This window comes from Procambarus clarkii, unplaced genomic scaffold, assembly GCF_040958095.1.
Source record: "Procambarus clarkii isolate CNS0578487 unplaced genomic scaffold, FALCON_Pclarkii_2.0 HiC_scaffold_233, whole genome shotgun sequence".
NCBI classification, from domain to species: domain Eukaryota; kingdom Metazoa; phylum Arthropoda; class Malacostraca; order Decapoda; family Cambaridae; genus Procambarus; species Procambarus clarkii.
The window spans coordinates 156,832-170,041 of record NW_027189266.1 but is presented as its reverse complement, the minus strand read 5'-3'; the positions used below and the strand labels follow the sequence as shown (position 1 = coordinate 170,041).

General features: G+C 43.9%; 1 protein-coding gene across 1 annotated transcript; it reads left to right on the top strand.

The window, feature by feature from the left end:
* The first annotated feature begins 2,712 nt into the window (after window positions 1-2,712).
* LOC123753713 (caldesmon-like) lies at window positions 2,713-12,601 on the top strand. The gene is made up of 6 exons (XM_069320616.1): window positions 2,713-2,795; window positions 4,510-5,020; window positions 5,147-5,280; window positions 7,906-7,939; window positions 9,134-9,230; window positions 12,483-12,601. Exons 1-6 carry the CDS (start codon window positions 2,713-2,715, stop codon window positions 12,599-12,601), a joined length of 978 nt encoding a protein of 325 aa, XP_069176717.1.
* Window positions 12,602-13,210: the final 609 nt, after the last annotated feature.

Genomic DNA, 13,210 nt, shown 5'->3' with positions numbered 1-13,210 from the left:
TTTTTGTCTGTAGGGATAACGTTTCTATTAACAATATCTTTCAGGACCCTTTCCTCCGTTTTATGAGCTGTGGAAAAGAAGTTCCTGCAAAATAGTCTAATAGGGGGTATAGGTGTTGTGTTAGTTGTCTCTTCAGAGGTTGCATGGCTTTTCACTTTCCTTCTTATGATGTCTTCGATGAAACCATTGGAGAAGCCGTTATTGACTAGGACCTGCCTTACCCTACAGAGTTCTTCGTCGACTTGCTTCCATTCTGAGCTGTGGCTGAGAGCACGGTCGACGTATGCGTTAACAACACTCCTCTTGTACCTGTCGGGGCAGTCGCTGTTGGCATTTAGGCACATTCCTATGTTTGTTTCCTTAGTGTAGACTGCAGTGTGGAAACCTCCGCCCTTTTCCATGACTGTTACATCTAGAAAAGGCAGCTTCCCATCCTTTTCCGTCTCGTAAGTGAAACGCAGCACGGAACTCTGCTCAAATGCCTCCTTCAGCTCCTGCAGATGTCTGACATCAGGTACCTGTGTAAAAATGTCGTCAACATACCTGCAGTATATGGCCGGTTTCAAGTTCATGTCGACTAAGACTTTTTGCTCGATGGTACCCATGTAGAAGTTTGCAAACAGGACACCTAGGGGAGAACCCATGGCGACCCCATCTACTTGCTTATACATGTGCCCATCCGGGCTCAAGAAGGGTGCCTCTTTAGTACAAGCTTGGAGTAGTTTCCTCAGAATACTTTCTGGCATGTCAAGAGGAGTACAGGCTGGATCACGATACACTCTGTCGGCTATCATTCCGATTGTCTCGTCCACAGGTACGTTGGTAAACGGAGGAAAGGGTCCTGAAAGATATTGTTAATAGAAACGTTATCCCTACAGACAAAAATCAGAGGATACAACTGACGATTTACTATAAAACCAGAAAAACGGCCAGCCTACTCATGAGAAACTCTCCAGACACAAAACAGAACGCTTTAAAAGAGACTAACGTCGTCTATGCCTTCAAATGCCCACTTGGGGACTGTAAGCTCCAAAAAACCCAGTATATAGGCAAGACAACAACATCTCTTTCTAGGCGTTTAACGATGCATAAGCAACAGGGCTCCATTAAGGAACATATAATCTCTTCCCATAACCAAACCATCGCCAGAGAAATCCTAGTAAACAACACAGAAATCATCGATAGATACAGCGATAGCAGGCGGCTTGACATTTGCGAGGCACTACACATCAAGAAGTCAACACCAGCAATCAACAGCCAATTATTGCACAACTATATTCTACCCACCTCAAGACTCCGCTCCAATATAGAAGCATCAAGAAATATGGACCAATAGGCTTTCTACAAACACTTCTATTCAATACCCATTGTTTCGTGTTCTGTCTTGTGTTGATGGGGGCAGGGCCTCGTCACATAATAGAAAAGCTGGAGCTTTCGTCTGTGGTAAGGTAATGGGAAGACACACAAAACACAAGTAAATTAACAATGAAATTTTAATTACTTTAGAAAAACAAGACATGAATAAAGTTAAGCACATAAAATATGAAAGACATGTCAACAAACAAAATAATATGAATAATCACTGGCAAATGAAAAGTTACGTTAAGACAAGCGAGTTACAGTGATAGCAAAATAAAGTATTAGTGGTGCTGGAATACCGGCTTTGAGCTGCCACCTCCCTTAGTACACGAAAGCCAAGGGTTAGTCTACCAGCGAGAGATGTCAACTGCTTGGAGGACTGAGATATTCTTACAATATTAGCGCACTGCAGCCCAGACATCAACTTGTGGTGGAGGACGGAGGGCAGGTGCGACGAGACACCAGCCAATGTTATGATCTCAGCCTGCAGGAGAAACGAGTCTCCCTCTTTGAGAGTTATTCATCAAGCCTGACCTGATTAGAAGGTCTAGCAAATATCGAGGTGATAACCCACATGTAAAATAGTTGCTTGGATATGATGAACAATTTGAGATTATGGGCAATGAAAAAGAAAACAGATAAATGACTGGCTAGGAGATGTGGATATTTTGCAAGAGGCGTGAAGCTTGCTTTGGAGGGCTTTGACCTCACTTGAGGCCAGACATCGCAGGGGAAAGCCGCGCTCCGTTGAGCTCCCGTTAGAAAGGAACCCCTAGTGATATATCTCCAAGAGAAGAGAAGTGTGCAAACGTACCAGCTGTGGAATCGAGCTGGGGACGTGTGGTCTCAAGTCGTGGGCGATGAGAAGTGTTTATTAAACCGCCCAGAGGCATTATTGTGGGCCGCGGCAGCGCCCTGACCACAAGCTTCGTCAGAGGGAGGAGCGCCCTCGACCAGGCAATCTGTGGTAAGCACGATATACGCCAGTTCATAGTGATTGCTTGTAGTTGGTCGTGTGCCCAGCGACAGTAGCAATGTTTATTGATAAATTACACATGTTGTAATAAGGCAGAAGGCCTGAAATAAGAGAGTGGAGAGGGAGGAACATGGAGCGACGTCCGTCCCCTCTGAGCGCTGGCAGGTGACTGAGAGCTCCCGACGGCGAAGGCCCCTCCCTGAGTGAGTGAGGCGGAGTGAGTGAGGACCGCCGCCGGGCGAGGTGGAGTATGGACCCGCCTAAAACGGGGGAGTCCACTCTCACTGTATGTAGAGGACAGATAGAGGTTTGAGGCAAGCATATTGTGTGGTTATTTTTGTTTATGTGTTAAAGGGGAACATTTTATTGGAGTGTCGATGGGTTGCAGGTTTGTCTTTGGGGAAGAAGTTGCTGAGAACTTCGAAGCCAGCACAGATGAAGTAACTGATGAGACTCAAAGGTAGTGGAGGCGAGGACCTCGAGCTGTGAGGAGAAGCAGTGAAGAGGCGTGTCACGTTCTTCTGTAGAGGTGGAGAAGCACCATAGTTGCTCGAGGAAACTTCATGGTGTAGCAGCCAAGAGAGCTGTGGAGGACCCTAGCAGAAGGGTGAAGCACCGTAGTTGCTCAAGGAAACTTCATGATAGCAGCCTGGAGGAGCTGCAGAGGATCCTGGTAGTGAAGCCCGGAAGAACCTGAAGATATCAGGGTAGTGAACTTCCAGAGGTGGAAGGGAAGTTCTGGTGGATTACTTGTAGGGAGTTGATAGTGTTTGGTTGTCATTAGCGTGCAAGACGCAGTGAGAGGTGAGTGATTGTTGGTATTCTTATGTCAAGGAGTGTTTTATACTGAAGTTTAGAGTTACAGACGTAGGCTGGATTATCTACAGACGTATGCGTTCTAGGACTGATAGAGTGATCGATTGATCATTGTTGTGTATCAATGAACATTTATACTGATATGTTATTGCATTCACATGCTGATTTTCATTGTACACATTTATATATATATATATATATATATATATATATATATATATATATATATATATATATATATATATATATATATATATATATATATATATTCCTCTTGTTGATAGTGCAACAGTGTATGTAGACTTGATCAACTTGAGGAGGTTGATAGTATCAGGTGGTGAACCAGGAGATAGGATGCCACTTGATAAGCTGATAATAGAGTTCTGAGGGTGTTGGAGTGCAACCTGATTGTAATAATATAGAGTATAGGATTCATTATTATTATATGTGTGTATGTATTGTGTATGTGCTTTGTCCAGTAAATGTATTCAAATTTGCTGGTGTTTGCCCTTGTCCTAGTGAGGCTTCCCAGGAAATAGTACAGAAGAAGAGAGAGAGAGAGAAAGAACCAAGAACCACCGCTGTGGACAGGGTAGAAGGTAATACTAATAAGTCAAAGGGGGATTGAGATCATATCACCTAAGGAGAGAGTGGGGAGTCACAGTGGCTCGAGTGGGTGTGTGCACGTGACAACGAGGCTAAGTGTTGGAGCTGCATCCCCTAAACGTGTGACGTTGAGCCCCTCTCCAAGAGCCAGAAGCGCCAAGGGTGATCTCCTAGAGAGGTATAAGCACTCTACCGAGTTGTGGGTTGGGTTGTCCGTAGAGAAGGATCAACGACGACAACACCACCAACCCACAAACTATAATAAATTGGGGGCCTGTCCGGGAGAGTGAACTGACACACCCACACCCTGTCCAAGAGTGGATTTGTACACCCTTGCTGAAATAGATAAACTGTGTGACCGCAGGTGTATATTCTCTCTCTTGGGAAGACTCACAGGACAGGATGACAGCGGTCCTGAATTTTAGAGGTTCGGTGAAAGACCTTGCTAGAGCCCAGAAGTACATTGATACAGGGGATGATGAAATCTTGCAAAATTGTACCCAGGAACAACTTTGGTTGATCGGTAAAATGTATGGTGTTAGGTTGAAGTCAAACAGGGCGTCTAGTAAACGGAAAGAAATCAGGGCACTAACGCATATTGACAGAGTAAGCATGTTCTGCAAAACTCGTGACGAGAAGATTCTAGATATGTGCACTAGAAGGCAGATAAGGATGTTAGAAGACAATTTTGGCCTTAAGGGTAGGCATGATAAAGTAGAGGATAGACGCGAGGCGCTGCGGACTTGATTAAGGGAACAAAAAGCAGAAGAGAAGGAATCAGAGCGCCAATGTGAAGAAGAGGAAATACAGTGCCAGCAAGAAGGAGCTGAGGCTCTGCCTCAGAATGAAGAACCCGATAGGTCGGAAGAAATTTCAGAGGAAACGGACGATGCGCCAAGTGACGAAGGAATTAATGTAAACTCAAGTAGCAGCAGGGAAAGCAGCCTTGAGAGGCACGAGGTGGAACCAAAGTTGGAACCAGGAGACAATGAGGTACAGCTGCAACGTGAAGAGAGGCAGGCTCGGCTTGAGCAAGAGAAAGCCAAAGCCGAGCAGGAGCGAGCTAAAGCTGAGCAAGAGAAAGCTAAAGCCGAACAGGAAAAGGCTAAAGCTGAACAGGAAAAATTTAAAGTCGGACAAGAGAGAGCCAAGGCCGAACAAAAAACGGCCAAGGCTGAACTGGCTATGATAAAGATGGAGGCCGCTAAAGCAGAACAAGAGAGAATTAAGACGGCACGAAGGGAGAACAGAGTGATGAACGAGGTGAGACGCAGCAATTGCAGACCCAGTGGAGTCTGGGGAGGAAGTAATTATGAGAGACCCAGAAGAGTCTGGGGTGAGAAGAATTTTGATAAATGGGCAGATAAAAGCAAGTAACCTAAAACTCAGAAGAGTAGGTCGCGCACTTCGTCTGAAAGTGAAGATGAAGGAGCTAAACGAGAAACTAATCGTTATCCGGGAAACCGAGAGTCCAGTAAAGCCCCACAGAGTGCAGGTAGTGTACCTGCCCGAGGAACTCTCATGTGAGTGGACAAAGTCAGGGCCACTTTGGTACATATAGAAGAGACTTTTCCCAGGTGAGGTGTTACAATTGTAACGGATTGGGTCTCGTGATGCGAGATTGTCGGCAGGGTAAGAGAGTTGTGACCCTGGCCATGTGTGACCCCCGAGGTAAATATGCCAATATGTTCCAAGACAAACCACAGAGATCAAAGTTAGTGAACGAGAGGTATAGGCCGTTCATGAGTAAAGGTTGGATCAGTATAGGAGGCCAACCTGAGGTAGAAGTTGGTATCTTAAGAGATACCGGAGCTAATCAGAGCTTGATTATGAGAAACCTGATTGGGAATAATCGACCGTTAGCTGGCAGGGGTAAGATGAGAGTATGTGGGTTATTGTCTGAGAGTGACATGCCCGTTTGTGCTGTCCAGCTAAGGTCGGAATATGTGTCGGCAGAGGTGATGTTGGGAGTGTGCCCCGACATACCTGTTCCAGGAGTCCAAGTGATCCTGGGGAATGACTTGTGCGGGACAAAGGTGTTGCCGAGAGTCGTAGCGGAGACTGTGCCAGAAGAGTGCCCAGAGGGCCACGGCATGGGTGGGACACCTGAGAGTGTGAACCTGACTGACATCCGAGGAGATGAGTCAGGAGACCGCCAAGCCATTGAGTACCCTGTCTCGGTAATGATGAAGGCAGAGGTGGCCGACGAAGAAGACACTGGAGAAGATGAGACAGTGTCGATTAAACCGGTAGAAGATATTGACGTAGATATAGTGTGGCTGTTTGATGAAGTTCCAGCCCAGGAAAATGAAATCTCGGTGAGGTCAAAAGTGAAGATGACCCAGCCGAAGAAGAATCATGTGAAGAGAGCGGACCTGAGTAGAGCCCAGACTGCTGAAATTAAGAGTCGGAGGGTGAATGCAACTGTGCTGAGTAGGAATGAGGAAAGATGTGGACATACGGAGGACGAGAGAAGAGCGTCAAGTGGTCCACGAGCACAGAGGCATATGGATAGTGGAGTTAAGTTGTGGGAGATGTCAAGAGTTTGCATGTTTCACAGAAAACACGGAGAAAAGATAGTGAAGAAGAGTAATAGCCGAGAAACTGAAAGGGGAAGAGACAGTATGTGTGGAGAGATGCTTACGAGCACTTTGGGAGAGGCAAAGCGACATGTATGGTCGAGTGCTGTTAGATGTAGTATAGTGCCCGAAGAAACTTTTAGGGAACGAAGAAGAGTTGAAGGAGAAGAAATGGAGTTGTATAGAGGTGAGAAGTGTGAGAAGAGGATGATGATACAAGCATGGAGGAATAGAAGAAAGCCGAGGACTCGATGGAAGTCAAACAGGATGAGGTCTCGGATAAATGAGGAGACGAAAGGGAGGATCGTCGGTGAAGACGAGGGGGTGAAGTATGATGACAGGAGACGAAAGTATAATGGCAGTAGATGGAAGTGTGAAGACAACAGAGGAGGTACAGACAGTAGACGTCTGACTCTGGACGTGAAGAGAAGAAGACGAGGTAATGGAGGGTGGAAACAATAAGTAGAGTGGACCGATGGAGTGCAGGCGTCCATGGAGGACAGCCTAGCCAAGAGGTGCCAGAGAGGTCAGATCGTTTATGAGAAGATCATGTTTCTGGAGAGTTGTGAGCCGGATGTTGCAAGGTGCAACGAACTAATTGTAGACTCCTAAGGGAGTATATCGGTTGAAGAACGAGAAAGTGAGGTGGCGGATGTATTATCCCGAGCTTTGCCACTGGAATAACTCTCAAAAATAAGGGGAGGGGAGTGTTATGATCTCAGCCTGCAGGAGAAACGAGTCTCCCTCTTTGAGAGTTATTCATCAAGCCTGACCTGATTAGAAGGTCTAGCAAATATCGAGGTGATAACCCATATGTAAAATAGATGCTTGGATATGATGAACAATTTGAGATTATGGGCAATGAAGAAGAAAACAGATAAATGACTGGCTACGAGATGTGGATATTTTGCAGGAGGCGTGAGGCTCGCTTTGGAGGGCTTTGACCTCACTTGAGGCCAGACATCGCAGGGGAAAGCCACGCTCCGTTGAGCTCCCAATAGAAGGGAACCCCTAGTGATATATCTCCAAGAGAAGAGAAGTGTGCAAACATACCAGCTGTGGAATCGAGCTGGGGACGTGTGGTCTCAAGTCGTGGGCGATGAGAAGTGTTTATTAAACCGCCCAGAGGCATTATTGTGGGCCGCGGCAGCGCCCTGACCACAAGCTTCGTCAGAGGGAGGAGCGCCCTCGACCAGGCAATCTGTGGTAAGCACGATATACGCCAGTTCATAGTGATTGCTTGTAGTTGGTCGTGTGCCCAGCGACAGTAGCAATGTTTATTGATAAATTAGACATGTTGTAATAAGGCAGAAGGCCTGAAATAAGAGAGTGGAGAGGGAGGAACACGGAGCGATGTCCGTCCCCTCTGAGCGCTGGCAGGTGACTGAGAGCTCCCGACGGTGAAGGCCCCTCCCTGAGTGAGTGAGGCGAAGTGAGTGAGGACCGCCGCCGGGCGAGGTGGAGTATGGACCCGCCTAAAACGGGAGAGTCCACTCTCACTGTATGTAGAGGACAGATAGAGGTTTGATACAAGCATATTGTGCGGTTATTTTTGTTTATGTGTTACAGGAGAACATTTTATTGGAGTGTCGATGGGTTGCAGGTTTGTCTTTGGGGAAGAAGTTGCTGAGAACTTCGAAGCCAGCACAGATGAAGTAACTGATGAGACTCCAAGGTAGTGGAGGCGAGGACCTCGAGCTGTGAGGAGAAGCAGTGAAGAGGAGTGTCACGTGCTTCTGTAGAGGTGGTGAAGCACCATAGTTGCTCGAGGGAACTTCATGGTGTAGCAGCCAAGAGAGCTGTGGAGGAACCTAGCAGAAGGGTGAAGCACCGTAGTTGCTCAAAAAAACTTCATAATAGCAGCCTGGAGGAGCTGCAGAGGATCCTGGTAGTGAAGCCCGGAAGAACCTGAAGATATCAGGGTATTGAACTTCCAGAGGTGGAAGGGAAGTTCTGGTGGATTACTTGTAGGGAGTTGATAGTGTTTGTTTGTCATTAGCGTGCAAGACGCAGTGAGAGGTGAGTGATTGTTGGTATTCTTATGTCAAGGAGTGTTTTATACTGAAGTTTAGAGTTACAGACGTAGGATGGATTATCTGCAGACGTATGCGTTCTAGGACTGATAGAGTGATCGATTGATCATTGTTGTGTATCAATGAACATTTATACTGATATGTTATTGCATTCACATGCTGATTTTCATTGTACACATTTATAGATATATATATATACATTACTCTTGTTGATAGTGCAACAGTGTATGTAGACTTGATCAACTTGAGGAGGTTGATAGTATCAGGTGGTGAACCAAGAGATAGGATACCACTTGATAAGCTGATAATAGAGTTCTGATGGTGTTGGAGTGCAACTTGATTGTAATAATATAGAGTATAGGATTCATTATTATTATATGTGTGTATGTATTGTGTATGTGCTTTGTCCAGTAAATGTATTCAAATTTGCTGGTGTTTGCCCTTGTCCTAGTGAGGCTTCCCAGGAAATAGTACAGAAGAAGAGAGAGAGAGAGAGAGAAAGAACCAAGAACCACCGCTGTGGACAGGGTAGAAGGTAATACTAATAAGTCAAAGGGGGATTGAGGAGATCATATCACCTAAGGAGAGAGTGGGGAGTCACAGCGGCTCGAGTGGGTGTGTGCACGTGACAACGAGGCTAAGTGTTGGAGCCGCATCCCCTAAACGTGTGACGTTGAGCCCCTCTCCAAGAGCCAGAAGCGCCATGGGTGATCTCCTAGAGAGGTATAAGCACTCTACCGAGTTGAGGGTTGGGTTGTCCGTAGAGAAGGATCAACGACGACAACACCACCAACCCACAAACTATAATACCAATCAGCGACAGGCAGGCAAAGGACGAGCAGTTTGCTGGTTACGGCGGTGGTAGGTAGCAGGTGTCACTGTGTGCTGGGTACAATTTGCTCTCTAGGCAAAATGTTTGGCGATACTTGCTGGACGTATCTTCTATATTATCTTGTATATTGACGAACTTATGAAGCGAAAAGCAGGCCCAATCTCTCTTGAAAGAGATTATCGTCACAATATATATATATATATATATATATATATATATATATATATATATATATATATATATATATATATATATATATATATATATATATATATATATATATATATATATATATATATATATATATATATATATATATATATATATATATATATTAGTATATTTTGGTAGCAGTCTTTCCTGTAGACATATATTATTAAATATGACCGAAAAAGTAAGATTAATAATTCTAACACGAATTTTCTCAATCTTTCGTACATTACGCTTCACTGTTGGAGGTAAATAAAAAATCACTTCTCCAAAATTCATTTTTATTTCTGTAGGGTAAGGCAGGTCCTAGTCAATAACGGCTTCTCCAATGGTTTCATCGAAGACATCATAAGAAGGAAAGTGAAAAGCCATGCAACCTCCGAAGAGACAACTAACACAACACCTATACCCCCTATTAGACTATTTTACAGGAACTTCTTTTCCACAGCTCATAAAACGGAGGAAAGGGTCCTGAAAGATATTGTTAATAGAAACGTTATCCCTACAGACAAAAATCAGAGGATACAACTGACGATTTACTATAAAACCAGAAAAACGGCCAGCCTACTCATGAGAAACTCTCCAGACACAAAACAGAACGCTTTAAAAGAGACTAACGTCGTCTATGCCTTCAAATGCCCACTTGGGGACTGTAAGCTCCAAAAAACCCAGTATATAGGCAAGACAACAACATCTCTTTCTAGGCGTTTAACGATGCATAAGCAACAGGGCTCCATTAAGGAACATATAATCTCTTCCCATAACCAAACCATCGCCAGAGAAATCCTAGTAAACAACACAGAAATCATCGATAGATACAGCGATAGCAGGCGGCTTGACGTTTGCGAGGCACTACACATCAAGAAGTCAACACCAGCAATCAACAGCCAATTATTGCACAACTATATTCTACCCACCTCAAGACTCCGCTCCAATATAGAAGCATCAAGAAATATGGACCAATAGGCTTTCTACAAACACTTCTATTCAATACCCATTGTTTCTGTTCTGTCTTGTGTTGATACTTTTAATACCCTATTAATATCCCCTAGTGTTCTGTCTTGTGTTAATGCCACATCATCCTTCCCACCTCACTCAAATGTAGATATAAAATCAGGGAAACGCAAGTTCTAATCAGTTGTGTATTTGTGAAGTCTTTGAAAATGTAATAAGTTTTACGAAACGCGCCCGTGTCGCGTCAGACTAGAAATAAAAATGAATTTTAGAGAAGTGATTTTTGATTTACCTCCAACAGTGAAGCTTAATGTACGAAAGATTGAGAAAATTCGTGTTAGAATTATTAATCTTACTTTTTCGGTCATATATATATATATATATATATATATATATATATATATATATATATATATATATATATATATATATATATATATATATATATATATATATATATATATATATATATATATATATATATATATATATATATATATATATTATTAAATATGACCGAAAAAGTAAGATTAATAATTCTAACACGAATTTTCTCAATCTTTCGTACATTTCTTTTCACTGCTGGTGGTAATTCAAAAATCAATTCTCCAAAATTCATTTTTATTTCAAGTCTGACGCGACACTTGAGCGCGTTTCGTAAAACTTATTACATTTTCAAAGACTTTAGTTTACACATACACAACTGAATAGAACTTACACATCTCCGATTTGTTTATATCTACTTTTGAGTGAGGTGGATGGGGTGAGGTGGTATTTAATAGGATATTAAATACATCAACACAAGACAGAACACGAAACAATGGGTATTGAATGGAAGTGATTGTAGAAAGTCTATTGGTCCTTATTTCTTGATGCTTCTATATTGGAGCGGAGTCTTGAGGTGGGTAGAATATAGTTATGCATTAATTGGCTGTTGATTGCTGGTGTTGACTTTTTAATGTGTAGTGCCTCGCAAACATCAAGCCCCCTGCTATCGCTGCATCTATCGATGATTTCTGTGTTGTTTACTAGGATTTCTCTGGCGATGGTTTGGTTGTGGGAAGAGAGTATATGTTCCTTAATGGAGCCCTGTTGCTTATGCATCGTTAAACGCCTAGAAAGAGATGTTGTTGTCTTGCCTATATACTGGGTTTTTTGGAGCTTACAGTCCCCAAGAGGGCATTTGAAGGCATAGACGACGTTGGTCTCTTTTAAAGCGTTCTGCTTTGTGTCTGGAGAGTTTCTCATGAGTAGGCTGGCCGTTTTTCTGGTTTTATTGTAAATCGCCAGTTGTATCCTCTGATTTTTGTCTGAAGGGATAACGTTTCTATTAACAATATCTTTCAGGACCCTTTCCTCTGTTTTATGAGCTGTGGAAAAGAAGTTCCTGTAAAATAGTCTAATAGGGGGTATAGGTGTTGTGTTAGTTGTCTCTTCAGAGGTTGCATGGCGTTTCACTTTCCTTCTTACGATGTCTTCGACGAAACCATTGGAGAAGCCGTCGTTGACTAGGACCTGCCTTACCCTACAGAGTTCTTCGTCAACTTGCTTCCATTCTGAGCTGTGGCTGAGAGCACGGTCGACATATGCGTTAACAACACTCCTCTTGTACCTGTCTGGGCAGTCGCTGTTGGCATTTAGGCACATTCCTATGTTCGTTTCCTTAGTGAAGACTGCAGTGTGGAAACCTCCGCTCTTTTCCATGACTGTTACATCTAGAAAGGGCAGCTTCCCATCCTTTTCCATCTCGTAAGTGAAACGCAGCACGGAACTCTGCTCAAACGCCTCCATCAGCTCCTGCAGATGTCTGACATCAGGTACCTGTGTAAAAATGTCGTCAACATACCTGCAGTATATGGCCGGTTTCAAGTTCATGTCGACTAAGACTTTTTGCTCGATGGTACCCATGTAGAACTTTGCAAACAGGACACCTAGGGGAGAACCCATGGCGACCCCATCTACTTGCTTATACATGTGCCCATCCGGGCTCAAGAAGGGTGCCTCTTTAGTACAAGCTTAGAGTAGTTTCCTTAGAATATTTTCTGGTATATCAAGAGGAGTACAGGCTGGATCACGATACACTCTGTCGGCTATCATCCTGATTGTCTCGTCCACAGGTACGTTGGTGAACAGTGATTCTACGTCCAATGAGGCTCTTATCCCTGCGACCCGTGTGCCCCTCAGTAAGTCAACAAATTCTTTTGGAGACTTCAGGGTGAAGGCGCAAGGGACATAAGGAGTCAGCAGGCCGTTGAGTTGCTTCGCAAGTCTGTACGTGGGTGTGGGTATCTGGCTAATGATTGGCCGAAGTGGGTTTCCAGGCTTGTGTGTCTCGACATTTCCATACGCATATCCAGGTTTATATTCCCCAATAATCTTTGGCAGGTGGAGTCCGGATTTCTTGGCGTTCACAGTTTCGATCAGTTTGTTGACCTTTGCTTTTAATACGGCTGTAGTGTCCTTCGTTACCCTTTGGAATTTAGTTTGGTCAGAGAGTATGAGGTTCATTTTCGCCAGATATTCGTCTTTTTTAAGAATGACGTATATTGGCGACTTGTCGCCTCTCCTGACAACTATCTCCTTGTTGTCACGAAGGCTTTTAGCTGCCGCTTTGAGCTCGGGGGACAGTATGGTGCTTCTGTAATTGCCTCAATTCTTTCCTCCTTCCGCAATAAGTTCTGCTTGTAAGGTATCTTTGGTAGTGACCTTCTTTTGTGTCTCGAGGTCGAATATGTCGTCTAACAAGATTTCCAACTCCACTTTCCGGGCCATCTCACTCGGTCTGGAAATAACGTGACAGTTTATACCCAGATTTAGGAGAGTGATTTGGTCCTCAGTGAGGTTA

What these genes read in the sequence shown, in the direction of transcription:
- LOC123753713 (XM_069320616.1), top strand. Translation starts at nt 2,713, where the DNA reads ATGGGTTGCAGGTTTGTCTTTGGGGAAGAAGTTGCTGAGAACTTCGAA. An exon ending in CCTGCCCGAGGAACTCTCAT is followed by an intron (nt 5,281 to 7,905) that starts GTGAGTGGACAA and finishes TATGTGTTACAG; the next exon opens with GAGAACATTTTATTGGAGTG. An exon ending in GGAGTGTCGATGGGTTGCAG is followed by an intron (nt 7,940 to 9,133) that starts GTTTGTCTTTGG and finishes GGTTGTCCGTAG; the next exon opens with AGAAGGATCAACGACGACAA.